The sequence below is a fragment of the Bemisia tabaci genome, chromosome 1, assembly GCF_918797505.1.
Source record: "Bemisia tabaci chromosome 1, PGI_BMITA_v3".
In the NCBI taxonomy this organism is placed as follows: Eukaryota; Metazoa; Arthropoda; class Insecta; order Hemiptera; family Aleyrodidae; genus Bemisia; species Bemisia tabaci.
Window position 1 is genome coordinate 91,373,124 of NC_092793.1, and position 27,448 is coordinate 91,400,571.

The window sequence follows — 27,448 nt, forward strand, 5'->3', positions numbered from 1 at the left end:
TCATCACCTAGCGAATTCTCTCATTACGGACACGTCCCGTCTCGAAATGCCGGCAGATCGCCGCCAAAAATCCATTTCAGTTGCCCTCAACATTTCTTGCGTTCTTTTCGTCAAAGGCCACACTTCACTACCATAGAGCACGATACTTTTAACGATGGCGTCATATATCCGGTGCTTGTTTGCCTTTGAGATGCTCTGATCCCAGAGCACTCCCAAAATCCCAATTCTCTGCTGCGTAAAAAATCCTGCAAGGGTCATATAAATCACAAATATACAAAGAAAAGACTTAAGGCGCGGGTGAATAAGTTGTATGGAAGTGCCATGCTAGTGTGTAGTCCGGGAGCAAGTGTTCGGTAAAAAAATTGCCTGAGTTCATGTGAGTTGCTCCTCAGAAAAGTACAAGACGAAAATTCCAGTGACAGTTACCCAGAAAAATTGGAAAGAACGCCAACTTTTAACGCCCTTTGTCACCAAAAAGGAGTTTGTTTCTGAGAAAACCAAATAATCCAATGAATTCCTCATTTAAATATAAAATATTAGTTTTGCTTGATTCCTCTGGGTGTGCACAGTCCCACTCACCCAAACGGGTGCATTCAGAGGCATTTGAAATAAATTCATAAAGAGTGGTGGTAGCCACCCCCGGTAGAAGAAAATGACGTAGTACTGAAGTCCCAATAGCAAAGTGGTGGCCGACAATCTTAGTCACATTTAACTCCCTTAATCTGAAAATTGATTCGCTTTCCTCTCAACTGCAGCCAAAATGACAGCACGGATTCCTACGATCTCGGTGTTTACGGACGCATCTCAATTAGAACTACTAAGTGGAAGAGTTTCATTTAAATTCATCGAGTTTTCAAAAAGTTATAAGCATTTAAGGACCCAAAACGACGAAAATTTTACTTTGGGGCCGTTTGGCAGGGCAGTTTGAAATCGGGGCTCTGAAAAAGTTACTCCGATTCCGGGATAATGGTAAACCCTAGACCCAAAAAGTGGGTACCTACAGAGTCGTCATGTTACCGTGTGTGCCGCTTTTGACTTTATTTTGACATTTCAAATATTTTAGAAAAGAAGTTACCTAAAATACGACTAAACCAACTGCCAACCTCCCCGTCATGACCACCTTTCACAACAGATCCCTAGCTTAGACGGTGACCGATTCCAATGGAACCTACAAAGGATCAAGGTTGAGGATATGAGGATTTCATTTCTACCACATTTCATAGGGCTTTATTGCACGGATAATTTAGCATCGGCTTACATAGTTCAAAATTTTAGCTATAATTTTTTAGTAAGTTTACATAGAAAGATGAATATGCCATACGTTATTTCCCTTCATCTAAACCAATCTGGAATTTGGAAACCTCGCACTGGTGATTGGCACAGCGGCGGATCCAGAGTCAGTTGGAGGGAGGAGGATTTTGCTTATGTCGAGTGAGGGGTCTGGAGGGAAACCCCTAGACTTAGGGGGGTCTCCCACAGAAAATGTTTAAAAAAATAGCCCCTCCCAGATTGATTTTTAAGCAGTTTCAGTATGCAACCTGTGCATTATTTGAAATTTGAAGATTGACAAATAAATACTACCTCTTGTAGAGAAATTTTGTTTTGGGATATGGCCTATCAATTTCTGCGAAGTTGAGTAACCTTTGGTTTAGTAAACTTTGTTAAATAGTTCTGAGGTTCTGTTTCGACATTATTTCAAGATTTAAGATTAAATTTTCAAGAGCACTTTCTTTCTCTCCTTCTTTCCCCTTTCCTTCTTTTTCCTTTCTTTTCCCCCTTTTTTGGTCCAAGGGGGGAGGGGAGGTTGCCACCATGCCCCGCCTCCCTGTATAAGCCACTAAATTGGCATGCTTGTTACTTTTGTCTTGAATGGTTTCTGTGATTTGGTAATACGATGCATATGATCACTATTTAGTGACAAAAAATAATTCTTAGCACCAGAAAAAAAGACAATAATCAGTAAAAGACAAGCATGACAATAAAATATAAAATTAATGTTAAAGCTCCTCTTTTTGTAAAAGCTCCCATTCTTTCAAGACATGTCTTTAGACTTTGGATGAAATAAAAAGAGGGGGAAGGGAAATAACGTATGGCATATTCATCCTCATATGTATGCTTACTGAATGGTCTAAATGCTGTTAAATATTAAAAAATTACGGAGATCAGCATGAAACAGGCTGCTCCCGGGCGCAGCTGCGAGACTCTGGCCCAAGGCCCATGTACGAACCCTGTTGCGTCAACTTTGAAACAGCGTAACTCCAAGACTAATCATTTCCTCAACATCTCATTTAGCTCATTTTAAAGAAAAAAACAAGGACTATCTTCTGCACACATATTAATAACGGTTTGTGTAACTCCTCACGTCGAAAAATTGAAAAATCCAAAATTAAAGTTTTTAAAAAAATTCGATGAGCCATAATTTTGTCAAAAATTAATCGATTGTCAATTTCTTACACTCGATAGAAAGGTCTTTTTATGTTCTTTCATTTAAAAAAAGTTCAATTCGATATCAACAACCATTCAAAAGTTATGGCTAAAAGTTGATTTTTCTTTGATCCCCCCCGCCCCGGGGTGCTGGATCAAAAAGTCCGCCATTTTATAACTTCTCTAACCTTCCTTTACAAAAGGTGAAGGTATGACAAGATTCCGTTCTGGGCCCAATTCTTATGAGAGATGCATATAGCTCTTTACTTACTTATTAATTGAGAAAACATGCGATGAGTAAGTCAGTTGTATCACTTTTCAGGGATTGGTATCTTTGAGAGACCTTCCGTAAAGCATAGAATAAAAAATTTGAGCTCTTGAAAAATAAGTTATGTGGATCATAAAGGCATTGTAAGGATTAACTGATCTTAGAGTATAGTCTCAAGGTAAATGTGATTTAAGATTGTACTTGCTACAGAGGTGCTGAAATAGAGCCCTATTGCCCAATTTTCAATGAGAAATTAAGTGCTCAGCGGAGATGAACATATTTCTCATGTCATTGCATTCATCGACAACTTTTTCTTTACAATGCTCCTTAGAGTATAATGTAAAGTCTGTAGGAAAAAAGTTTGGATGCTTGGATGCTCTAAAAAATAATAATCCCAAACGTCATCAAAATAGCTAGTTTAAAGTCATGCCACACCAGGTAGACCAATTTTGGTAACATTTGTGCTAGATTCCTTCATTCACTGTTGGTTCATGAATAACTCATCATTCCATACAGAGTACCTATGACTTAAAGCAACGATCTCATCAATTTTCATTATCATCTGAAAGGTTGCTGAGTGATGAAATTCAGTATCGAAGAACTTGCCGCTAGCATTAATACAAATATTGGTGCATTTGAGAGGGACGATGTAGGTAGTTGAAACAAATGAGCAAAATTATTTTACCTCTTGGAGTAAGCTTACAGTGCAATGCCTATAACAGTAAGTTAAAATCTTTTTCAATTAATTTCCTCAGATCCGTAACTGTATTTTGAGGTTGAACTATAGTCGAATATCAGGTACCTGAATCACTCAAGTTTAACGTAGGACTTAATATTAAATCTTGGAAATTTAATAGTACGTACATATGCGTGGGTAACACTCAATAACCACGATTCACCCCACTTTACCCTTGTAAATATTGAGCCTCTTGGAAGCTCCCTTGGGAGTATCCCACAGTTAGTTCATCCTTCAATATTGGTATCTAATGTTCAGTCACATAGCCCTTGGGAAAACCACAAAAAATCTGAGAATCTGAGGATCAAACGGTCGATGTACCTACTTTTGGTGGAAAATTGTATGAATTCTAAATCATACTTGAAAATTCAATTTACCTAATTAGTGCAATGCGACAACTTGATAACTTTTCATCCCCTCCACCTCCCCTGTCACGTTTTTCCTATGAGCCTTTCCAATAGGTACAGATGCATTTGACAACCTAAGGTATAGCTCCGCAACATTCAACCACCTATTTCCAGACTGACCACTAGTCAGTGGGTGCTATTAAAATTTTCGCTGAATGTGTAGGTGCTTTGGCAGATGTAACAACTTGTTTACTTTCCATTCATTCAGGATTGCCTACATAATATTTTACAGCCACACCAAAAACGAGCTGATTTAAACTACCAAAAACCCTCCAAAATATTTTCAGGTAAAAAATCCGGTCGAGGAAATTGATGTGTTACATCTTCAGCAAAAAAATTCCCCTTCATCCCTCCAAGAAGGTTGATAAAACTAACTTTAAGATGGACAAAAACCTCTCTCAAACTCTCAATGTCCACCAAGACCACATATGTCCTAAAACTTACTCTCTGGTTAAAAAAAAAAATAAGAACAAAATTAGATAATCTCTTAACAATCAGAAATTTAAAAAAGAAAAAAAAAATCGAAAAACCGATTTTGTGGTTCATAAGTATGTAGGTACCTAAATCTCTCGAATGACCTTGAAATCACAAAATCGTTCGAGAATAACTAATGAATTTTCCCCTTCAACTATGAGTTCCGCAACAAGCACGACTCACTCGGCCTTTTTTCCATACGCGAGCCGCACGAAACTGATTTTTTCTTACCTACTGATTGTGAGGAGAGTTGGAGAATTTACTTTTTCCTCCATATATACAGGATGCAACAAGCGTGACTCTTGCGTTTGCAGAAACCCTTTTATTAAGAAGATCGTGAGAGCCTATACTGTTCGGGCAAGGGCCCCAAAAAAATAAAAGAAAAGTGAAGAAAAGAAAATGCTAAAATACCGCGGAAAACGGTGAGCCATTTCACGGCGCAACGCGCGAGCACAGCGCTTCAGCCGGTTTCCACGCCGCTTCAGCCGGTTTCAACGCTGCTTCAGCCGGTTTCAACGCTTCGGACGGAGTGAGGGGAGAAGCACACGCAGCCGCGCGGCCCCTCGCGTTGAGCGAGAAAAACGTTGCAGCAGTTGCAATGAAAAAATGAAATAAAAATCAGTCCCCCACTGAACATACAGGGTTATTCAAAAGTTACGCACCACTGGCCATAACTTTAGTTCTAATTATGATATCGATTTGCAGTTTGTGGCTTCCTTCCTCATTTCGAGGGGGAAACTTTTTGAGGTACTTTCCAGCTCTTACTTTTCAGTTTCCTTTCCCAGGTAGGGGGGCGGGGGGCAACTCGAAAATTTCAAATGGCAACCCCCATCATGTGATACATCGTTAGAAAGAACATGAAAAAAGAAAATTTTTGGCGCAAACCAGAAGTCAATCTGACCCCCCTATCAAAAGTTAGGGGGGTCCGAAGGTTATTTAGGGGGTCCGTACCTTCATTTTTTATAGTAGCTTCGGCGGCTCTTGGACATACCGTTTCTCTTTTCAAAGAGTCCTCAAATACTCCAAGTCTAATACAGGAGTCTTCATATTGCCCCCGGGCCACCACAGCTCCCCCGTAGGGGGGGGGGGGGGTGGGCCTGTTACAATGAAACATTGCATTAAAATACGAAAAGTCACAGAAGAGCTTCAAACTTGGCATCAAGTCCGAGTGGAACTTCTTGCCAATGTTAACGCAAACGCAGCCTGCGACTTGAAAGTGAGTTTTCAAAACTCTTAGGCCCCTGCCCCCCTCATTTTTGGTTGCAGTGCGGGTAAAAACCGGGAAATTCACTACAAATAATGCCTGAAACTATTGTCCAACTTGAGGAGGACCCTTGAAACGTTGCGATCAGTCGGAGCATTGAAAAACAGGGACTGCCACCCCCTTCAAGTACGGAAACATCCAAAACACCCCCGCTGCCCCCCTCATTTTTGGTTGCAGAGCGGGTAAAAGCCGGGAAATTCACTAAAAATAATGCCCGAAACTACTGTCCAACTTGAGGAGGACCCTTGAAACGTTGCAGCCAGTCGGAGCATTGAAAAACAGGAACTGCCGCGCACTTCAAGGATGGAAACATCCATAAAACCCCCGCTGCCCCCCTCATTTTTCGTTGCGGAGCTGGTAAGAACCGGGAAATTCGCCAGAAATGATGCCCGAAACTACTGTCTAACTTGACAAGGACCCTTGAAACGTTGCGACCAGTCGGAGCATTGAAATACAGGGTTTTTCCCCGGTTTTTAACTGCTCCGCACCAAAAAATGAGGGGGGCAGCGAAGGGTTTTATGGATGTTTCCATCCTCAAAGTGAGCGGAGCGGAGCGATTAAAAACCGGGGAAAACCCCTGTATTTCAATGCTCCGAGTGGTTGCAACGTTTCAAGGGTCCTCCTCGAGTTGGACAGTAGTTTCGGGCATTATTTTTAGTGAATTTCCCGGCTTTTACCCGCTCTGCAACCAAAAATGAGGGGGGCAGCGGGGGTGTTTTGGATGTTTCCGTACTTGAAGGGGGTGGCAGTCCCTGTTTTTCAATGCTCCGACTGATCGCAACGTTTCAAGGGTCCTCCTCAAGTTGGACAATAGTTTCAGGCATTATTTGTAGTGAATTTCCCGGTTTTTACCCGCACTGCAACCAAAAATGAGGGGGGCAGGGGCCTAAGAGTTTTGAAAACTCACTTTCAAGTCGCAGGCTGCGTTTGCGTTAACATTGGCAAGAAGTTCCACTCGGACTTGATGCCAAGTTTGAAGCTCTTCTGTGACTTTTCGTATTTTAATGCAATGTTTCATTGTAACAGGCCCACCCCCCCCCCCCCCCCCCCTACGGGGGAGCTGTGGTGGCCGGGGGCAATATGAAGACTCCTGTATTAGACTTGGAGTATTTGAGGACTCTTTGAAAAGAAAAACGGTATGTACAAGAGCCGCCGAAGCTACTATAAAAAATGAAGGTACGGACCCCCTAAATAACCTTCGGACCCCCCTAACTTTTAATAGGGGGGTCAGATTGACTTCTGGTTTGCGCCAAAAATGTTCTTTTTTCATGCTCTTTCTAACGATGTATCACATGATGGGGGTTGCCATTTGAAATTTTCGAGTTGCCCCCCGCCCCCCTACCTGGAAAAGGAAACTGAAAAGTAAGAGCTGGAAAGTACCTCAAAAAGTTTCCCCCTCAAAATGAGGAAGGAAGCCACAAACCGCAAATCGATATCATAATTAGAGCTAAAGTTATGGCCAGTGGTGCGTAACTTTTGAATAACCCTGTCTGTATACAGCGTTCATTTCCGAAAGGGATTACTCCAAAATTCCACGCAGTTCAATACTAAATTTAAACGATTCATCGCTCGTAAACAAGTGTGGATTACTAAGATAAAAAAATAAAAATTTCAGAGAATAACACCGACATCACAGCATGGGTGTGAGTTTCATTATATCGAGACTTAATTTAAATTTGTTAAATAACCCCCTGTGTTCAATGGGACACATGCCGTTAAGATGTAAAAAAGGAAAAATTAACGAAAACTTTTAGCCTACTCAGCATCCAAATCATATGGTAAGCTTACTATAAAAACGATATCCATGATTTTGACGCAGCAAAGTTAATTGAAAGAGTTTGACATGTACCTAGTTGCGGTAATATGGGTCAACTGGTAAAACTGAAGGCAACATCAGGGATAACAAGGCACCGATTCACTGAGAGCATTGAACCGGTCGCGTCAGTGAGTCCGAAAAATTTTGTACCTCTGTCAATGGACAGAGAAGGAGGAGAGAAGAACAAACGAATCGTTTAAATTAAGTATTAAAATGCAAGAAATTCTGGAGTAATCCCTTTTGGAACTGAATGCGGTATAGGCTCTCGCGATCTCCTTGATAAAAGGATTTCTGCAAATTCAAGAGTCACACTTGTTGCATCCCGTATATAAGATGGAAAAAATAAATTCTCCCACTTTCCTCACAATCAGTAGGTAAGAAGAAATCAGTTTCGTGCGGCTCGTGTATCGAAACGGCCGAGCGAGTCGTGCTTGTTGCGGAACTCATGATTGAAGGGGAAAATTCATTAGATATTCTCGACCGATTTTGTGATTTCAGGGTCATTCGAGAGATTTAGGTACCTACATATTTATGAACCACAAAATCGGTTTTTCGATTTTTTTTTTAAAATTGCCGATTGTTTAGAGATTATCTAATTTTTTTCTTATTTTTTTGTTGAACCATACAGAAAGGATTTGGACATATTTGGTCTTGGTGGACCCTGAGAATTTGAGAGAGGTTTTTGCCTATCTTATAGTTAGTTTTATCAACCTTCTTGGAGGGGTGAAAGGGAATGTTTTTGCTGAAGGTGTAACACATCAAATATTTTGGAAGGTTTTTGGTAGTTTACACTACACATTTACTTACTTGAGATTTAAAATGTAGACAGATTTATTTGATATTATTAAGCAAGTCTCAAAGGCAGCTGGGGTGATTACAGGATTGCTAGTAGTGTCACTGGTTTGGTTGGATGATGAAAGATTAATGCTTGGTAAAAAGTCTTTTGTTGAGATGGGCAACGATTTGGTAAAAATAACAGGGCTGAAAGGTCGTTTCTTTTCTACGCAATTAAAACATGACATCCGATACAATGCCTGGATGCGTTCGTCATCCTCTAGTTGAACTTTTTGGACAAAACTCTGTAGGTTGTACTCCTAGAACAAATAATATGTATAGTTTAAAATTTGTTGAATGAGATGAGATGACATTACTTTCTGTTCAGACAAGCAGAAAATTACCATCAGGTAATGTGCTGTACTCCTTGGAAAGTTCTAAAATCATACATATTACATATTAAGAGGATATCCGCGAAAAACGTTAATTTTTTCTTGTTGACTCCTTAGAAGGAATAAAACATTACATAATTTTACCGGATTTTTTTAAACAAATCAAAAACTCATGCCACTCCTCTGCTCTTTTCATTGCACTTATTTTAACCAAGTCAGTAAATAGATTACCATTAAATTTCCCAACAACAAAGCATTTTTACAAATTTGCTCCTTTCAGTATTCTATTACTGAGTATCCCTTCTTAGTAAAGTTGCTCCAAATTAAGAGGGCAAAATTGAATTACACTTACTTGAGATCGATCACTTTCCAAAAGCTTGGTGGACAGAATATTTATTTGTGTTGCTGAGGTGTTAGCGATGAATAGAAAAAAGTCTGTATAAATACTCAGTCCAACAGACGTCATATCCTCAGGGGGTAATTTGTAGCTGTGCTTTGGTTTTTTTATCTGGATAGAGCACAAAAGATCGCATTAGAAAATTAGCTTTGAGTTCAAGGTGCTATTACAAAACAGGGCTTTGCGCATCATTGACAGAAAACCCTGAAATTACTCATCTAGAGAGTTGTTTAAAAAGCTGAGAGTTTTGACAGATACAAATGCATATATCTAAGAAGTAATAAAAGCAGCCTTGAGACTTGGATACTTGAGCCAAGAGAGGATATGAATCCAGGGCATAGTTATATGTAATACTAGACACAGTTTCCACCGAGCAGTCAAAACCACAGAAAAAAAGGCAAGCCAGCCTTAGGAGGCATATCTCTGAGCCTGCTAAACAATCTCTCCGGGTCGCTTTGACTTGACCTGAAAAATGAGAGCCCCAGAAAATTCAATAAAATTCTGAATAAGGCCCTATTGGAATCCCCTCGATATTCTACATGAGAATTTATGTAAGAAACCATTTCCCCACGAATTTGATCTCCAACCTGTTTACATTAACTAATTCAAAAGTCTCTATTGTTGTTGTTGTTGTTTTATATTATTTCTAGTGTTATTATATTAAACAGGGTGATCCAAAAGTCACTTCCACCCTTTCTAACTTTTTACCTAATTAGGGTAAGGATTTGAAACTTGGAGGATGTTCCTGAGTTAAAGGGAGTTACTTTTTGGCCCCCCTAAAATTTTCTGGGGGCCCCCAACTTTTTTTTTCAAATGGGAAGACCCCCTTTGTGACAGCTCGTTCAAAAGGACATAAATAAGAAAACTTTGTGCACCAACTCAAAGTTATTATCTCAAACAGTTTCAAAATGGCGGCCGGTTAAAGTTCAAAATGGCCAATAATCTTTGATTGTTGTAATTCATTATTCGGGATAAATGATATGGCATAGAATAGACATTTTTAATAGACACTGATTTATTAGAAGTTGTCACATCAGATGCATGGAGAAGGACCGACTAAGGAGTAACTCCACGTCCTACCTACATGCTTTCGATGGAGCTAGACCTTGGCAAACATAAACTTCCCTAAACCAGAAACAGATCTCATTGTTAATGGTGAAATTACACATTCCACCGGAGTTCAACAATAATTGACACTGGTTGTTCGTCAATGGACTTGCGCAAAAATCGGTTACTACGGGTATTTTGAAATGGAAAAAACAAATTACTTGTTAAATTTTTAAAAAAAAACCTAAATTTCCAAAATGGTCTGAAATTGCCATCTCGGTCTGTTTTGGCATTAGAATAACAAATTTGAAGTTGGATATCTAAAAAGACCGTTTTTTGCCATTTTGAACTTCAAGCAGCCGCCATGTTGGAAATTTTGGTTTTCTAAGAAACCTAACATTAAATTCGTTTTTCTCGTTTTAAAATACCCTGATATACTGAGTTTCAGGCAAATTCATCTACAAAAACCGAGGTGCCAATTTTCGGCCATTTTGAAACGGTTTGAGATATTGACTTCGGGTTTTCGCGAAAAGTTTTTCTTTTTTAATGCTCTTTCGGAGGAGCTACCACAAAATGGGTCTTCCCATTTGAAAAAAAAATGTGTGGTCCGTTGCACCCCCCTCCCGAAGGAAGCCCCTTGAACATTTTAGGGAGCCAAAAAGTAGCTCCCTTTGATCTAGAAACAATCCCCAAGTTTCAAATCTCTACCTCAATTAGGTAAAAAGTTAGAGGGGGTGGAAGGGACTTTTGGATCACCCTGTATAAATTATTGTTATTGACTTACGCCAAGCCAGAACCAAAGCTAATGTAGTGAAAAAAGTAAATTTGAATTTGAGTCATCGGGCTCACTAGGCAGACGCCCCTAGCGTCAGCCTCCGATTTTGATTAAATTTTGAGGGGAACGTACTCCCTAGAGAACTAAAACGAATGGTACGACCGTTCCTTCTACTGACCCTTAGGAAAGCCACAGTGACTTGTAAAAATTGCAAATTTTGAGCAATCAAATGGTTCATGCTCAGAAATCAAGTATGTATTCTGTCTCCTCTGTTATCGTTGTGGAGCAGTGACTGAGTGCACTGCATTGCTCACCTGTGATCAGAGTGCATTTTCACAGCAATGGGACCAGATCCCACTTTGAAGGCAGATTTTTACCTTCATTTTCACCGTTTCTTCTATCAGCTCTAGTGCTAACTTTTTAAGAAATTAATGTAATAACCTAAAAAACTCGATATGGATGGCAATTCTGATTACTGGAGAGCAATGTGGTCCTCTCTACGGTCCCTGCACAATAATGACAGGCATACTACTTGGTTTGTGAGCGAGAATTATTCGCTTGCTTTAGCAAATTTTAGCTGATTTAAAAATTTTAGCAAATTTTTGCAAATTGTTTGCTGTAGCAATTTTTAAATTTGCAATTTTAAAACAATCACAATGGCTTTCCTAAGGTCTAGTAGTGGGTAAGGTTGCACTGTGTAGTAGTTCCCTCAGGACTACCCTCCCCTAAAATTGAATAAAAATCTGAGGCAGACACTAGACTGGGGTCCTCCTCCTTGTCAGTTCAAACCATAGGGGGGAGCTTTCGAATTTCTGTCTAACGTTCAACAACAATTGAGCATTTAGAAATTCTCTGAACCAATCGTTTTTGTGTTTTAAGTTTCAATGGGAATTTTGTGTCAAGATGATGATGAATTTTTTTTGGAAATTTCCTCATTTGTGTTCATGAAATAATCAACAATAGATAATGCTGCGAAAGGAAGATGTCTTTCATTTTCTTGAGAGATTTCATGTAACTCATTCATGCAGGTTACAGGATTTAACGAACAAAGGTAAGTTTAAAACTGAGTGAGGAAAATAGGAAAATTTTAAGGCTAAAGTGGTGGCAAGAGAAAGAATATTTTATCTTTACTGAGGGCATTATTGCCAGTATCTCACCAGTAAATACAAAATAACAGTTCTCATAAATTACTCTCTACGCCACTGTTTTCACATCAACATTACATGGAGGGTAGATCAATTGAGTTCTTTCAGAAAGGAAGCATCTTAATAATTTTACGATACCACACTGCAATGGAAATGAAATCTCATTTTTCTAGTTTCTTTAAAAAAAAATTTAGACGATATCCAAAAGAATTAAAAAAAGGAGGAAAAAATTGTTAATTTTTCATGATGGGCGGCGAAACACTAGGGTAACACCAATTAAAATTTCATGTCTTCATACCTTGAAAAAATTTCCTGGTATGTTGTAGATATGGTAGACAGGTTCACTGATGAGCTGACTACGACTGTAGCCCGGGGACACATACCAAACTTCATTTTCTATTTTTGATGGAACTGACCTGAATTTCACAGCAAAGTCATCACTGGAACTACTACTACTGCTATCTGCAAAGTCAGATCATTTCAAAAATATTACATTTAAGGATTGGAAACATCCACTTGATACTATAAGCTCTCAGAATTCCTTATTTTTATTTCTGGTAACAGTTAATTCTAGCGTTCTACTGAGCCGACTCTCATGACTTTTGCAGCAATCAACATGTGATAGTATTTAAATGAGCCCGTTTATATGGCCCAGATTTTTGTATACTACATAGTTAAGTGGAAAATTCTCCCACTTAAACAAAGAAATTGTCATTCTAGCGTTTTACTGGACCGATTTCCAAGACGTTTGCAGCTATCCACTGGTTTCAGTCCCTAGATGAGCCCGCTTTATTCAAATTTTGGAAATATGACACAGGTTGGTTTTAATCAGGTAGGTTGGGAATTTAAGCAAGGTGAGGAACAGAATAGAATGAAAAATTTGAAACACCCGCCGACGAAAAATGGCGGGACTTTTGAATTTGGCAGAAAATTGAACTAAACGAGGGATGTTGAAGCTTGGTCTGTTTCTACGTTACCCAATGTAAATCCATTCTAAAACGGACAGCCAGGAGTAGCAGTAGGGCAAGGTAAGTGAAACGAGGGTATGCTCCTTTGCTACGGACCACCCAAGAGCGACAAAACGCTCTGTTCCATTTGATTTCTTTCAGGCTTGGCAGGAAGCTCACAATAAAATGCTGACTTTTATATTCGATGCATATTGGTCAATTGGGCCTAATGCAAACTTTTGCGGGAGCAAAAATACGAGTCCTTCCCATCAGTGAATGTCTCAAAAATCACTATGAGCGCATTGGCAAATTCTGAAATGCACTCCTAACTTCACAGTCTGCGTAGGAATTTTGCGTTTTTTAACTGCCCCCTTCGAAAATGATACTGCGGCACAGGTGAACATTTCGTTAGAGGAGTTGTTCCATTCAACCCTTTTGCAACAGCAATACCTAACACAGCTGACGCTTCCGCATGTGATCCCAATCGGGAGCACAGTGTCAACCAAGGCGGATCTCTATCAACGCGAGGAAATCGTGAATGTAAACACACTGGGTTGTTAACAAATGGTTAGAATCTCGTCCAGGCACATGTGTTTTGGGTAATTGGTATCGGCAATGTGGAATATCTTGTATTATCCAGGTGCGTAGGGGCTGGATAGAACGACACTTCTAACGAAATGTTCACCTGTGCTTAAAAATACGCAAATTTCTGAAGTAGATTTTGAAGTTAGGAGTGCATTTTATACTTTGCCAATGCGCTCATCGTGATTTTTGATGCATTTATTGATAGAAACAACTCTTATTTTTGCTCTAATAGAAGTTTGCAACGGGCCCAGTGGTCCCAGCCAGAGGGACATTGGACCAATAACAGTTGAGTATGAAAATCGGCATTTTTGCACTTGACTGCTCATTGGTCCAATCTCCCCCAGGTTTCAGATTTCCTGCCAAGACTGAAACGAAACAAACAAAACAGGGCGTTTTGTCAATTTCAAGTGCTTGAATAGGGGGAGAGCATACTTTCGTTTCACTTACCTTGGCAGTAGGGACCTTTCTAATAGAACCTTGCCTTGCTTATTACTAAGGTCTAACCTAGATGATAAAGTTGTGAATTCTCTCATTTAGACAATGTAAATGTTCATTGTTTTAACACAGTTCGTTCTGAAGTTGAGCTGAGCCGATTTTTATAGTTTTTGTGGCTACTACTAGGAGATGGTCCCTGGATAATACCGCTCTATTTAGATTAGGTCAAAAGGACCCTCTAAGTAGACCTTGCGGGGCGCAACGCGCCCTTTGGGGGTTGGATAGCATAGCCGCCAGGGGGCATGAGTCTCTGGTGATGATTAATAGAGGCATGAACTGAATAATGCTCAGCACTTCCATGTTGGCAAAAAGACGTGCATAATTTTTCTTTTTTGGTGAAGCATCAGCAGAAAATCGCAGGATAAAAAACACTGGATATTATTGGTGAAAGAATACTAGAAGTTACTACAAAATTCTGGTCTTGTCTTGATACAAGTGTTTAAAAAAAACAGCTTTAATGCATACATGGGTTTGGAAGAATTTTCAAAAAAAGGGGTGGATCCATTACCTTTCCGCCGCAAGCTATTGGCAACACTCCTACTTTTATTCTCTGAAATTTTCTGTCTGATGCTAGCCATTGTTTCTACAGATAGCTGCTTGAGTCCTTGTAATCGCACTCTTGCTGATGGAAATACAGGCCTTTGCGCAAATTGGTCTTCAATCAGATTCTTTGAAGAGATGCCTCCATTCCACCAATGAGTGGTGTTCACATAATCTTGACTCTCCAAAACCAATTTCCATTGTTCATTTTGCTCATTTGTTACCTTGAAAGGAAGAACTCAACCAAATTAATATTGTCATGGCTTTCAAGACAAACGCAATTTGAAATTTTGAATGTTTTTCACCAGCACCACAAAATTCATGAAATGCAATTGTCAAGAGTATAGTAACCTACAGAGATGAAGTATGGCTGATGAAACAGCCAACCCGGGAGGTTTTAGGGACAACAAAGATGGACTCTGTGCATAGATGGGCTGATATCTCCAGAGGATATCGCATCAGGAATGAGACTGAATGAGAGATCATGGCGGATGCCCAACAGATTACCATGCATGACATCATGTCGAAAGAACTTATATGGTCTGGTCATGTTCAAAGAATGGCAGGAGATAGGTTGGCGAAGAAGATTCTAGATTGGATCCCTCTTCAGCGAAGATGGGGGTCTAATGAGAGGATGGAGGGACGGGATTGAAGGATGCGCGTGTGCGTGTGTTGGTGGGTCGGTGTGTGTGTGCGCGTGCGAGGGTGCGCGCGTCTTACATCAGAAGTGGGGCCGAGACTGTGGAGTGTGCCTCAGAACTGGGGCAGACCATGAAAATACCCAACAGAACTGAGGCTGCCTCACTTATGGGCCGTGCCCCACTTCTGGAAAGTATCCCAAAAACCCCCCAAAAAACACCGAAAACCCCTGAGGGCCCCCGGGGCGGCCAGGTTAGGTTAGGTTAAGTTAGGTTAGGTTAGGTAGGTAGGTAGGTTAGGTTAGGTTAGGTTAGGTTAGGTTAGGTTAGGTTAGGAAGGCCTAAGGATGAGTTAAGTAAGGTTTGGTTAGGTTAGAATGGGTTAAATAGGCCTTTTTACGCAAGGTACCCCACTTCTGTTGTGAAACATAACTGTGTGTGTGCGAGGGTGTGTGCGTGTGTGCGTGAGGGTGTGTGCGTGTGTGTGTTGGGGAGGGTGCTAGCTTAAATACAAAACAGGAAATAGGAAACTTACTAAAACAGAGATCACATTGATGTCTTCAGCAAAAACGGCAACAGAACTGATGTCTCCTGAGACAGAAGTCTGACCCACGAGATGTCCATTACTAAGGTCGCGAAGCTGAATTTTGCCAGATTTCCCACCAATTACAGCAAAATTTCTAAGAACAGTATGGACGGAAAAAGGATTTGACGATCATCAAAGAACCTATTGGAGGAGTGAGGGTATTGTACAGGGTGTTTCAGATCACACGTACCAGGCTTAATTTCTCCTTTATTACGGTAACCTTGCATAGTGTCAACGATCATGGTGTTAACAAACCCAAAATCTAATCATGGGGTCAACAATTGTTGACGTCATGCTCAGGCAGTAAAACGTAAAAATGGACTCTGAGGATGGTGTCAACGATCACGGGGTCAATAAACAGAAAAATATCTTCCTTATGAGTAAAATTAAAAAATTAATTGTACAGGAGAGGTTTGGGTCACGTATAGTTCGATTAGGTTAGTTTAGGTCAGGACATGTGTGGTTAGATTAGGTAGGTAAAGTTAAAGTTAGGTAGGTAAGGTCGGGGAAAGTTAAGTTCTGTGAAAGTGGGTTATGTCTTGTACGGTAAGTTGGGTAAGGTTAGGTTAGGTTAGGTTAGGTTAAGTTAGGTTAAGTTAGGTTAGGCTAGGTCAGGTTAGGTTAGGTAGGTTAGAGTAAATAACACACGAAAAACAAGACTTGAAATTTGAGTCTTGAGTCTTGAAATACGGAGGGAAGTTTTAAGATTCGTTGACGTCAAGATCGTTGACACCGTGATCATATTTCATAAGAGTCAGAATTTTTTATTTTTGGATGATCATGGTATCAACAAAACCTTAGAAAATCTGTTTTTTGACACCGTAATCGTTGACAGCATGCTACGTAATCTCGGTTATTTTTAGGTTGGATGAAGTCAGAGACTGCTGGATCTAACAAAGAATCGACCCCAGGGAATCAAGCATCTATATGGAATTGACTCCAAGTAGTGCTGGGTCGTTCATGAATCGAATCGTTCAAATGAAAAGGTAATCGAAAGGGACGAGTATCCTAGACTATTCACACCAAAATGAACCAGTTCATCAGGAATCGATTCGCGTCTGGCACTACTGCGGTAACTAGACGCAAGTCGTTCATTTTAGTCGTTCATGAATCGAAAAAATCGGAATCGCATGGATGCCAACCGAACACTGAACAATCTTTGACTGCTCCGTTGATGAGAGTTGAAGATAGTACCGTTTTAGGTTGGTATCCATAAGATTTCAATTCTTTTCGATTCATGAACGACTTGCGTTTATGAATCGAAAGGAATCTGAATTGCATGGGTTATTGTTAGTCGGCACCATTGCCAATAATTGATGCATGAATGAGTAAATATTAATGCCCTCGAGACAGGTCACCGATTCCGAATCTTTGGAAATTGATAATGATTGTTATGACTATCCGTTCGGATTCCGAATCAGGAGATGAACGACAATCCTATCCAACCTCATTTCAAGGTGGGTCTCGTTCCTTGAATCCAGCAGTTCATAGGAACTGTTTCTAGATTTTGATTCCTAATGAACAAGTATGTTGGACGAGTACTAGGAGTGAATCAATTCCTCAGTAACGAATACCAAAAGTGAACGACTCTTCCCAGCACTAACTCCAAATAATCTAAAATTCGTGGCTCTTAAGCCACCCGGGTCCATCACGGAGAATAAAAGGGGAGTAGTGATGTCAAGAGTTAGGGTTCCCGTTAAAATTTCGAAAACATTCTATTAAATTCAGAAAGTACCTGTGGTAGATTTTACCCCAAATCGATACTAGGATATCCAAAATCGGACCACTCCTGTTCGATATATTGATCACCGAAGGTGAGGGACAGAAGGGTGTCCCATTTTGGACGGTGAAAAAAAAATTTGCAAAATCTAATCGAGATCCTTGCCAAAAAGCTTCCCTCTGCTTAGAAAAAAATCACAAAAAAATCTCAGGGTCGCAGCTAAAGTTTAAGGGATGCCGCAAGGCACTTTGGTGGTTTTACCGATTTCTCATCTTGGCGATCGTAGCAATTTTGCAGATTTTTTTTTAGAAAATGCAATCTAGTTAGAAAGTCGCAAATGTGGATAATGAGACTTCTCATACTATATTTTAAGTTAAAAATAGCAGTTTGGACTCACAAGGCTCAGAAATCCCTCGTTCTTAACTCTCAAAACGCAAAAATCAGCGATCTTAGCATTTACTAGTCAAAACACTACTCGACCGTCACTTCACTTAAATGTCGCGGTATTTGACGCGCTGTTTCATATTGATCCCATCAAAGGGGCAAAAAGTCCTTCAAGTATGTTCATTAGGGATGTAAGAGGGTCACTTTGGCCAATTTTCGTTGATATCAAACTTTGCGCTCATTGTTTAATTTTTTTTTTTTTTTTAGAGTTTTTCATCATTATTTAAAGCTGCTTAAAAAGGGCAACTCATCTTACACCAGAATAGAACTCCTTTGGCAGAAAATGTACGTAGGTGGTCAAATCCTTCCTCTAAAAAAGTTTTTGGATTCAAAGCCTCCCAAAAAGCCGATGTCACCATATTCTATCGCCTAAAAACACAAAAAACCGTAAAAAGTACCTATTTCAGTATTCCGAGGCTGTACCTCACCGAGCTCATTCAGCAAATTTCAGCTAACCTTGAATTTGCATACGTTATGACCACATTACTCGTGATTATGTATATGTATTTCTGTCTGTTCTATAGAGCCTATCTATAGAGCCTCCCACCGCAACGCGACGTTGCCACACATCATCGGTAAAAGTCGATAAAAATCCGTGTTTTCTTGGATTTGAGCCATTTTTTCGGATAATGCACATGGAATAAATATGTAAGACTTAAATTGCAGTATTCCGAGATGCAAGGGATCAAACCTTGTGCCGATATTCAATATTTTAAGATCCTGGGATTATAGACGACCCATTTCTCACGAATTCTAGGCATGATGTTGGTGCACCAGGATGCAACTTTCAAACATTGACCGTGATCTGAGGACCAAAAAAACAATGCTACTTTTCAAAATCGCAGGTTCTCAGTGCTGAATTTTTACCCACTCTGACACCCATTTCCCTCCCCCCTCACCACCGTCCTTTTGGACGGGCACCGATCACTAAGAATGCTGCTTCCTAATTTTTTTCTAAAACCGCATAGTGGAAGTTCAAGGGTAGATGAATCACAGGAAGATGTTTAATTGCGTTCCTCCTGAGAGAAAACAAAAAGAACGCCCAGTGAGAGAGTGGCGACAGGGGGTCTTAGAGGAAATGAGGGAGTGCCAACTCCTTACAGGACTTTTGAAGGTTAGGGGACTTTGGCAGCTGGAAGTCGCGCGTGACTTCTCTAAGGAAAATAATATTAAACATCATAAATCTCACACATCCACCCTTGTGATTCCTACGTGATTCATCCACCCTTGAACTTCCACTTTGCGGTTTGAGAAAAAAATTAGGAAGCAGCATTCTTAGCGATCGGTGCCCGTCCAAAAGGACGGAGGTGAGGGGGGGATGGGTGTCAGGGTGGGTAAAAATTCAGCACTGAGAACCCGCGATTTTGAATAAGGGCATTGTTTTTTTGGTCCTCAGATCATGGTCAATGTCTGAAAGTCGCATCTTCGTGCACAAACATCATGCCTAGAATTCGTAAGCAATGGGTCGTCCATAAGCGCAGGATCTTAAAATAATGAATATCGGCACAAGGTTTGATCCCCTTGCATATCTGAATACTATTTACTAATAGAATATTTTTACAATTATTTTGACAGAACCCCCCCCCCCCCCCCCCCGAGTGGAACCGTGGGGTGCTCCGCGGCCACGAAATTTGGATTCCTTGGAGTCAATGCAAAGTAGACTCCGCAGTCTTTGATTTCATCTAACCTAAAATAACCGAGAAGAAAGCCTGGTACGGGTGGTCTGAAACACCCTGTAAGTACAGCTATTATGTCAGGTTTGAGGATGTTGAGGAGTATGACTCAACTCATGCTCCTCAGCACCAGCATTATGGCTTAGAATTACAGTTTTGAGGAAGTACGTACTTCCCACAGGTAGCTTAAATACAGTTATTTGCTATTCTGATATCTACAATGAGCCAATGAAGATATTAAGGGATCGTATTTGGCAAAAAAGAAGCAGCACAATTACAGGGTTTCCAAAATCGTGCAACTTCTATTTTCTTGTACAGTTTTTAATTTTACACGATTATTATCCTTTAAAATTAACAATTTTTTGGTGGGAAGCAAAAACTACTTGTAGTCCAGTCAATCTAGCATTTTTCTGGGAAAATCTATATATACGTTTTTTTGCGGAAACATGTTGCATTAGGCAACCAGAACAACAAATCAAAAGTTTACCAAAATCGGCCGTCCGCTAAGGCCGCCATCTTGGAAAAGGGGGCGGGGGGCCAAAATACGCCGCCGGCGACCGGTTTTTAGCTTTTACCTTGAGAAATATCGATGCTACGGAAAAATGTCACTGAACCTTTTAAAAAGATCATAAAATTTCCTATTAGAAACACTATACATTTATCAAGTTGCTACTTCTGGTTCGTGAGATATGGCGGTAGTTTCCTGCGGCTAGGAAAGTAAAATCTTGCGAGAAATCACGTTTTTTCAACAAAATCTGTAATTATCTTAAAAACGGCGAGTCTGAGGCAAAAAAGTGTTCTCACCGGAATGAAAGAGCATGAAATTTCCATGCTAAAAATGCTTATGAATTCACTAGGGGGTCCGCCCCCGGAGCGCTATGCGGTCCGAACCAACGGCGGCTACTACGCGGTGAGGCTCGGCTTGGCCGCGCCATGCATTGTTGCGGTCCAAGATGAAACGGCTTCACTTTTTTGGTAGATTTACCGCGAGGTTAAGTCATATTATCCATTTAAATATGTGCTAATTTCCTTTCATCGTGAACCCCCCCCCCCCCCTCCCCCCTTAGGTCATGCATGTTGTATAGTTAACAAATGTTAACGGTCACGCTTGAAGATAATGTTATTATTTTATGCTTTCTTATTCAAATTAAATTTGTCAAACAACAAATCTTCTTTCTTCAAAGTAACTAAAAGGAAATGAATTAATACAAAATATAGAAATAGGAATAAGACAAGCATTTCTTCGTTTATTACCTTAAGCGGTGGAATCGTTTATTAATACCTATGTGTTGAAAAGCATGATGGTCTTGAAGGTTCAATTGTTTTTGATGGATACGAACAAAAAGCGCAACAGATTTTACAAAAAGCGTTGAAAGGTGACAACGTGATATCTTTAAGAAATGCCCTGCCTTAATTTTGTGTGAGGACACTCCTCTATCCGTGGCCCAGGGCTTGCTTCTATCTATAATGAAAAGAATGAGGCGCGTTTGATTTGCTTGCTATCGAAACACTTTACTACAGGGAGTCAAGTTAAAGTATCTCAAGCAGAGGACGATAAGGATACTCTCATCGTAAATGAAGCTCTCAGTCTGCCGAGAGGAACGAAGAAACAAGTTGTTATCGTTGGTAGAATACCTATATTGAGAGAGTATGGCCACTGGGCCCCATGGAGAGACTTTTAGGACCCAAAAATGGCGGTGCTTTGTTTTGGTTTATGTGGATAGGAGGGGGGTCATTGGCAACTTTTGACGGTTTTCACCAACCGCACTTGCTGCCAACCTTACTACATCTAAGATAATTTTTCTCAAAGATTGCACAAGATTAGCCTTAAAAATATGTAAAGAATCGCAATAGTGCATTTGGGTAAATTTCTCGTTACGATAAGCAAAGAAAACTACAATTTGAGTCATTTTGCATCACATTAATTTATGGCGTCCGCCATTTTTGGGTCCTAAGGGCTCCATTCAGCCTAAGATGCCTGAGCCAATCAGAGGTGGTAACACCGGTGGCCATACTCTCTCAATATAGGTACTCTAATCGTTGGTGAAGACATTGACCTCCTTGTTCTAATGATAGCTTTGACGCCTGCATCAAGCGACGTCCTATTACTCAAACCAGGTAAGGGCAAATATGCAGCCCAAATTTTTAGCTCAAATCAATTGCGAACATCGAATGTAAATTTGAAGAAGAGCATTCTGTTTATCCATGTCGTCAGTGGATGTGATACTACTTCAGCATTTCGTGGCAAGGGCAAAGGCAAATTTATTAAACTGTTGGAAAAATGTGGCGAAGTCTCTTGTATTGCTGAGAAATTTGATGAAACCGACTGCACTCAAGATGAGCTTTGTCAAGCGGGTGAGCAACTCGTTCTTTTGCTGTATGGTGCTGAAAAATCAGTTACTGCTTTGAACAAATGCAGATTTCAATGTTTTAATCGTGCTTTGGCAAGGCAAAAAACTGAGGTGAAACTGCAAACGTTGCCTCCAACTTCAGATGCGTGCAAACAACACTTCTTACGTGTATATAATCAAGTTCAACTCTGGAAAGGAAGAAAACGGAATCCCAAAGAATAGGGGTCGAAATCTTCGGAACTCAGGCTTCTCCTTGTGCCTATGCTCAACCCGCCTGACCCCCCCCCCCCCCCCAAGAACATTTGCAAATCATCTCATGTACATGTTCGAAAGGCTGTAGTAACCGCTGCTCTTGTAAGAGAGCTGGTCTACCATGCAGTGACATTTGTCTACATTGTTCCGGCTTGGGATGCAGCAATCAAGCAGAAACACTCATCGAAGAGGAAGCAGAGGATGAATTTAAACTCCCTCTTTCTATATTTTTTATTAATTCATTTCCTTTTCGTTACTTTGAAAAAAGAAGATTTGTTGTTCGACAAATTTAATTTAAATAAGAAAGCATAAAATAATAACATTATCTTCAAGCGTGACCGTTAACATTTGTTAACTATACAACATGCATGACCTAGGGGGGAGGGGGGGGGGGGTTCACGATGAAAGGAAATTAGCACATATTTAAATGGATAATATGACTTAACCTCGCGGTAAATCTACCAAAAAAGTGAAGCCGTTTCATCTTGGACCGCAACAATGCATGGCGTGGCCAAGCTGAGCCTCACCGCGTAGTAGCCGCCGTTGGTTCGGACCGCATAGCGCTCCGGGGGCGGACCCCCTAGTGAATTCATAAGCATTTTTAGCATGGAAATTTCATGCTCTTTCATTCCGGTGAGAACACTTTTTTGCCTCAGACTCGCCGTTTTTTAAGATAATTACAGATTTTGTTGAAAAAACGTGATTTCTCGCAAGATTTGACTTTCCTAGCCGCAGGAAACTACCGCCATATCTCACGAACCAGAAGTCGCAACTTGATAAATGTATAGTGTTTCTAATAGGAAATTTTATGATCTTTTTAAAAGGTTCAGTGACATTTTTCCGTAGCATCGATATTTTTCAAGATGAAAGCTAAAAACCGGTCGCCGGCGGCGTATTTTGGCCCCCGCCCCCCCTTTTTTCAAGATGGTGGCCTTAGCGGACGGCCGATTTTGGTAAACTTTTGATATGTTGTTCTGGTTGCCTAATGCAACATGTTTCCGCAAAAAAACCTTCTATATACGGATTTTCCCAGATGACCCTTATTTAGAGCTAAATTGACTGGACTATTGCTATTCTGGGAGATTTATTAGATCATTATGAGGAAGCAACATTTTGACAACACCGTAATTACGCTGGTTCCTTTTTGCTAAATGCGATCCAAGTAGAGTTTGTTTACTCTTTGACATCCTATTGATTAAAGTTTATAGACGAATGTTGGAATTTTTTCTTAATAGAAGTCCCATGTTTTAATTTACGAGGGGTATCTCAAAAGTAAGGTCTCCATATATTTTTCAAGTAAATAAAAGCAAATCGTTTAAAAAAAAAATATGTCATGGTTCAAAAGTTAATATCCTGGGCTATTTTTCTACATAATCACCATTTCGATTGATGCTGTTTAGGAGTCGTGGCAGCAGTTATTCTAGCCATCGTCGTAGTGCGCAACCGCCACCTCGTGGAGGTATCGCACCACCTCTTTTCGTGTCGTCGCCGCGCCGTCGGAAAGACACGGTGATACGGTTCTTGATTGCAAAGGGCGTAAACGAGGCGGCAGTATCGCGCCCCTTTTTTTTTCGTGTCGTCAGCGTCCTCCGAGTGTTGTCCACCAAAAGGTTTCTTCAATGCTGGAAATAAGGGGAAGTCACTGGGGGCTAAATCTGGGCTATAGAGGGGATGATCCAGGACGATGCATTTTCCCAGGAATTCGGTCGAGGACTGCATTCGTCGCTGTTTGTGGTCCTGCGTCATCATTCGCGCACACTTCGTGATAATGAAGTTTTCCATCAAAATTCGGTAAGTAGTGGCTGGAGAAACTTCAGGAACCAAATAAGCAAGCTCCTCGATCATCACCCTTCGATCTTCAAGCATTGCTGCTTCAATCTGCGTGATTGTCTCGTCAGAAGTCGACGGCCGGCCACTTTTTTCTTCGTCATGAATCTCGGTGCGGTCTGTTGTGAATTCTCGACACCGTTTGCGCACAATTTTACGTCCATAACCTCATTTCCGTAAACCTCTTCTAACTGACGATGAATGTCAATGGATTTTACATCCTTTGCAATTAAAAACCGCATCACCGTGTCACTCAAACGGTGACGACACGAAAACAGAGGTGGAGCGATACTTCCACAGGGTGGCGGTTGAGCACTACAACGAGGGTTCGGAAAACAGCTGCCACGACTCCAAAAGAGCATCGATCAAAATTTTAGCACATTATGCGCAATTACACAGTGTTAGACTGTACAGTCAGGAGTTCAGGACTGCTTAAGTGTGATAGCAGCTAAAGGAAACTGCCCATGGACACGGGAAATTTGAAAAAGCTTGTGACAAACTACACATAGTGATCCGAAAGTACAGTGGGTATTTTTTTCTTTATTTCATAGAACAGAATCTTCCAGCCAGCCAATGGGAGTCTCGGATCAAATGCTGGTTGCCAGTGACTCTAAATGGAATAGTCTTGATGCGCAAAGATGATGGGAGAAAATGAATATTGTACAGTCATAACAATGGTAGGTTTGACTCCTTCACACTGAGCTCAATTATTTCATAAGGAGAAATAATATTCAGTTACATTTTTAGAACACAAATTACATCATGCTATTAATTCATATCATCCATGAAATTTTTCATTTCCACTCTCATGAAGACAACTCATACATAAAGAAATGGGATTTTCCTATGAGAATAAATGATGATTTGAATTCTTGCTATATGTGCCGCTAATCCACAGCTATACCAGACTTTTTTAGTGTGCCCAACGTGATTTTCGTGCTATTTTACCAACAGAGATTTTGTCCGTTTAGCTGCGTCTCTTGCAAGCAACGAACCTATTTTCAATTATACTTGTTATTTTCTTTCAAATTCTCTTCAGAAACTCTATCATTATCTGGTCTAAAGTCAGCTTTGTTTTCAGGCAATGGACCACTAGACAAGGTACGAATTTAAGCGATCTGATACATGTTCCTTAACCAGAATTTCACGTGGAAAACGATTCACACAACGAAAATTACGGAAACCAACTCCTAACGAAGATATTAACGTTTTTATTTCACATTGGTTACGAGGAATTTGAACTGCCCGCTCACAAGAAACTCAAAACTCTACGTGAGTCAAATCGCCCACTACAACGGTTTCAGCAAGCTTCTCAATCGAGCAATGTTCATTTCCCATCATGTGTTGTTCAAACTATTAGCAATTTGCTATAACTGAGCCAAAGCGTCAAGATTAAGGTTGCCAGATTTTTATATCGCAGAGACTGTCATGATAACGTTTAGCGCGCAATGCGAATCACGTAGAGCATTGTGTTTTCATGAGCGGGTGGTTTGAATTCACGCATTAAGAATCATTAAATATCTTCGTAAGGAGTTAATTTCGGTAATTTTCGTTGTATGCATCGTGTTTTACGTAAAATTTTGGTTAAGAAACATGTATCAGAATGCTGAAATTCGTAGCTTATCTAGTGGTCCATTTTGGATTTGATTAAAATACCATTGATCCCACCTTGATTTGATTAGTCACGTCGAAAAGGATTTTACAACAAAATGATTAACATTAAATGATAAAGGATGATAATTTGCTTAAGGATACATTGTTCATTATTCTTCTTTAGTTTAAACTTTGGATCCACTTTCAGTTAAAGCTTCTTAATTTTATATTTGATGAATGATAAGTCAGACACTAGAAGTGGGTAGGCTGGTTGGCTGTTGCCATTAAATTCATCATTAAAGCCTCTAGGTGTAGACTTCAAAAATAAAACATTAATTATTGAGTGTTGCAACTCCCAACGAATGCAAATACCTATCAAAATTTGGAGGGATCAATAATCTTCTAGATGTTGCGAAAACCTGGAAACCCTGAAAAATTTTTGAGAGCCGCCCAACAAAAAAAAAGTCATCATATTTCCACTAACTCATTATTTTGTTCCCTGCCAATTTGACAAAATCGTACAGAATTTCATCCCAGAAACGATTCAATGGAATCGAATTCTTTGGGGGTATTTTTGGAAGGTTTCCAAAAAGTTCTACCATTTCTAAGCTCTAGTATTCCAGGATGTCCTGGCTTTCCACGCCCCTACCCCACCGCAAGAGACTTATGAGACTTGGGCATCCAAGATTTTTGAGGCGGATCACGCCGTTATTTTCCGATTATTGCCAGTCTAGCTCCCTGTGCTTCGTTTTAAATTTTCTGCCAGACCATCGAAGTTCTAGCGTTGCACCCCTAGCCGAATTCCAAGATTAATTTTGTGTCATAGGGTCTGTGTTGCAAATGTCATTTTTAGTATAAGTAAATCGTAATAAATGAAGTATAAATCATTACATTGTGAATCTTAATCATTTAATAAATATGGTACACTGAATCTGGTAAAATAAAGGCTTCTGCTTTCGGGTCACGTTGTTTAAAAAAAAAAGAATCTCCACTTTTCTTAGAAGGTGGTTTATCACCTTCTGGATCTTCATCGACCCCTGAAATTTAATTATCTTTTTCAGAGCCTACTACCTATGTACAGGGTGTACCAAAAGTCCGTCCCACCCCTGCTAACTTTTGAACGAATTGAGCTAGGGTAATGAAACTTTGGGAATGTTCCTATCTCAAAGGGGACCATCTTTTTTTTGGGGGGGGGGGGGTCAAAATTTTGGTCCCCTCCAGGGGGGCGCGGGGGGCCCCCAACTTTTTTTTCAAACGGCAACCTCTATCTTGTGATATCTCATTCGAAAGAGCATAAAAAACTAAGAATTTTGGCGCAAACCGCAGATCAATATCTTAATTTTTGACCGAGTTATGATAGGTCAAAGGTCAAATTTGACCTATTTTCAAAAAATCATAGGTCCGGTTCAAATTATCGTAAAGAAAAAAAGAGAACGGAAAAATTTACCAAATTGTGTCCGCTTTTAAGTAAAAATTGCAGAAATCACTTCGATTTAATTTTGAGGGGGGGGCTCGGACCCCCAAATACGTCAATTCAAAGGTCATTCAATTTCCCCTACATTTGCCTCCACATTATCTCAGTAAGGTCAAAATCAGTTCAACATTACCTTGGCAAGTCATCTCAGGGGGGACCAAAATTTTGATCCCCCCCCCCCCATAAAAAAGATGGTCCCCTTTGAGATAGGAACATTCCCAAAGTTTCATTACCCTAGCTCAATTCGTTCAAAAGTTAGCAGGGGTGGGACGGACTTTTGGTACACCCTGTATGTTCCGGCTTTAATTTTTCGTTAAGTGGACACATACCTTAAATTGATTCCCACTGCATCAACTTTGAGCTCCCATTCTGATAGTCTGGCATCGCCTTGTTACAGACGATGC

The 27,448-nt window shown here is 40.2% G+C and overlaps 1 protein-coding gene across 1 annotated transcript in view; it reads right to left on the reverse strand.

Annotated features, from left to right (window-relative positions):
- The window catches only part of ca (RCC1 and BTB domain containing protein claret), a 73,867-nt gene that overhangs the window by 26,914 nt on the left and 19,505 nt on the right, over window positions 1-27,448 (reverse strand). The window contains 5 exon segments of the mRNA XM_019056386.2: window positions 8,197-8,483; window positions 8,908-9,063; window positions 12,218-12,381; window positions 14,455-14,710; window positions 15,660-15,804. Of these exon segments, the coding sequence (XP_018911931.2) occupies window positions 8,197-8,483; window positions 8,908-9,063; window positions 12,218-12,381; window positions 14,455-14,710; window positions 15,660-15,804 (1,008 nt within the window).